Here is a 2235-nt window from a genome sequence, read left to right as displayed (position 1 = left end):
TCTCCAGTATGAATTGCCTTATGAATTACAAGGGCTGAAGTTTGACCGAAGGTCTTGCCACACTCATTACACTTGTAAGGTTTCTCTCCAGTATGGAATCTACGATGGCATGTAAGGTAGGACTTCCGACTAAAGGTCTTGCCACATTCATTACACTTGTAAGGTTTCTCTCCAGTATGAATTCTCCTATGTCTTTGAAGGTTTGATTTGAAACAAAAAGCTTCGTCAGATTCTTCACATTTGTAAGGTTTCTCTCCAGTATGAAGCCTACAATTGCGTGTAAGGGATGACTTCCGACCAAAGGTCCTGCTGCATTCATTACACTTGTACGGCTTCTCTCCAGTATGAATTTTCCTATGTCTTTCAAGGTTTGATTTGAAACTGAAAGCTTCATCACATTCTTCACATTTGTAAGGTTTCTCTCCAGTGTGAAGTCTACGATGGTATACAAAGTATGACGTTTGACTGAAGTTCTTGCCACATTCATTACACCTGTAAGATTTCTCTCTAGTATGAACTGCCTTATGATTTACAAGGGCTGAATTTCGACTGAAGGTCTTGCCACACTCACTGCACTTGTAATGTTTCTCTCCAGTATGAAGTCTACGATGGCATGTAAGGGTTAACTCCTGACTGAAGGTCTTGCCACAGTAATTACACTTGTAAGGCTTCTCGCCAGTGTGACATCTACGATGACATGCAAGGTATGGCTTTTGATTAAAGACCTTGCCACACACATCACATTTATACTGTTTCGCTCCTACAGGGATTATCTGATGTTTCCTTAAGAGTGAGCTATAATTAAAGGCTTTGCCACTTTCAGTACATGGGAAAGATTTTTCTCTCACGTGTAGTTCCTGCTTTTGTGTGAGTAATGAAGAATTCAGGAAATTATTCCCATAGTTATGAGATATATGGGTTTTGGGCCTACAAGAATTTCTTTGGGCTGCTGAAAACGAGGAAGCATCGTTGATAGACTTCTCAGTGCTTTGGGATGTTGAAACCAAGGAATCATCGTTGATAGACTTCTCAACTTGATTACCAATCTTCCCTTCGGGCTGAAATATATGCAGTTCAGGCAGATGCGAATGAAAGCTTAATCCAAGCTGATCTTTAATAGGTTTGTTTCCAGCATGAGCTTGATCCTGTTGGTTTGTACTACTCATCAACTCTTTGATTTTTGTCATGGCTGCTTCATGGCTATTTCTTTCATCTTCTTTCCACTGAAACTCAAAATCATGAATACCTTTCTCCATTTCCTGGAAGCAAAAATCTCCAATGTGATGACGTTCACGTCTTTGCATTGTCCCTCTGTGGATCACCTCTGTAAAATGTTGTGCTGTTGATGAGAACTCCTTCATCATGCATTTGGAAGAGATATCTACAAAATATAAACACCAATAGGTTTCCACTTAAGTACAGATGGTATATAATACTGAAATGTGTAACTAGGACACAAAAAGCAATACTTATTTTAAACTTCCCAAACATTATCTTGAAGGTTTAGGAACACAAAAGAGTAAGATTCTTCAATAAATAAAGGGCGATTACATGTGCTTGAAATCATTTCTACGGAAGTCTATTTCCAATATCATGTCAAAACGCTGACAGGGCACAAGCGTGTATAAGCCTAAAGTAAGGAGTATTTTTCCACTGTGACCCTAAACTGTATAAGAGTTTGCAAAAAACGTATGACTGTCACATCAATGAAGAGAAAAGCATATATTCTTCATATTTACAGCATATTTACTATATACAAATAAATGCTAAAGGACCACACAATATACTATATTGGAAAATAATCCACAATAAGCTCCTGTAAGGATAACCAAAATCAATGGAAATTCTGTATTGTGAAATAGTCATAGCACTGAGAAGAGAAGAAAACATGACAAAATGAAGCCTGGCGTGGTGGCCCATGCCTGTAGTCCCAGCTACTCAGGAGGCACAAGAATTGCTTGAGCCCAAGAGGCAGAGGTTGCAGTGAGCTGAGATCGCAACACTGTGCTTCAGTCTGGGTGACAAAGGGAGAGTCCACCTGAAAAAAAAAAGAAAAGCTAATACAATATTTTTCTGAACAACTGTTATAAAATCACTTCTATTCTTGCAGAAAAGGCATGTTGTGACATTTAAAAAAATTGTTTGTGCCGGGCGCGGTGGCTCAAATCTGTAATCCCAGCACTCTGGGAGGCCGAGACGGGCGGATCACGAGGTCAGGAGATCGAGACCATCCTG

At 39.6% G+C, this 2235-nt stretch overlaps 1 protein-coding gene across 1 annotated transcript in view; it reads right to left on the bottom strand.

Annotated features, from left to right (window-relative positions):
- Positions 1-2: 2 nt before the first annotated feature.
- The window catches only part of LOC105514829 (zinc finger protein 813-like), a gene marked incomplete at its 3' end in the record, with an annotated part of 35186 nt that continues 32953 nt past the window's right edge, over positions 3-2235 (bottom strand). The window contains 1 exon segment of the mRNA XM_011946489.1: positions 3-1381. Within this exon segment, the coding sequence (XP_011801879.1) occupies positions 3-1381 (1379 nt within the window).

This window comes from Colobus angolensis, unplaced genomic scaffold, assembly GCF_000951035.1.
Source record: "Colobus angolensis palliatus isolate OR3802 unplaced genomic scaffold, Cang.pa_1.0 Scaffold25, whole genome shotgun sequence".
NCBI classification, from domain to species: domain Eukaryota; kingdom Metazoa; phylum Chordata; class Mammalia; order Primates; family Cercopithecidae; genus Colobus; species Colobus angolensis.
This window is presented reverse-complemented; position numbering and strand designations above follow the sequence as displayed.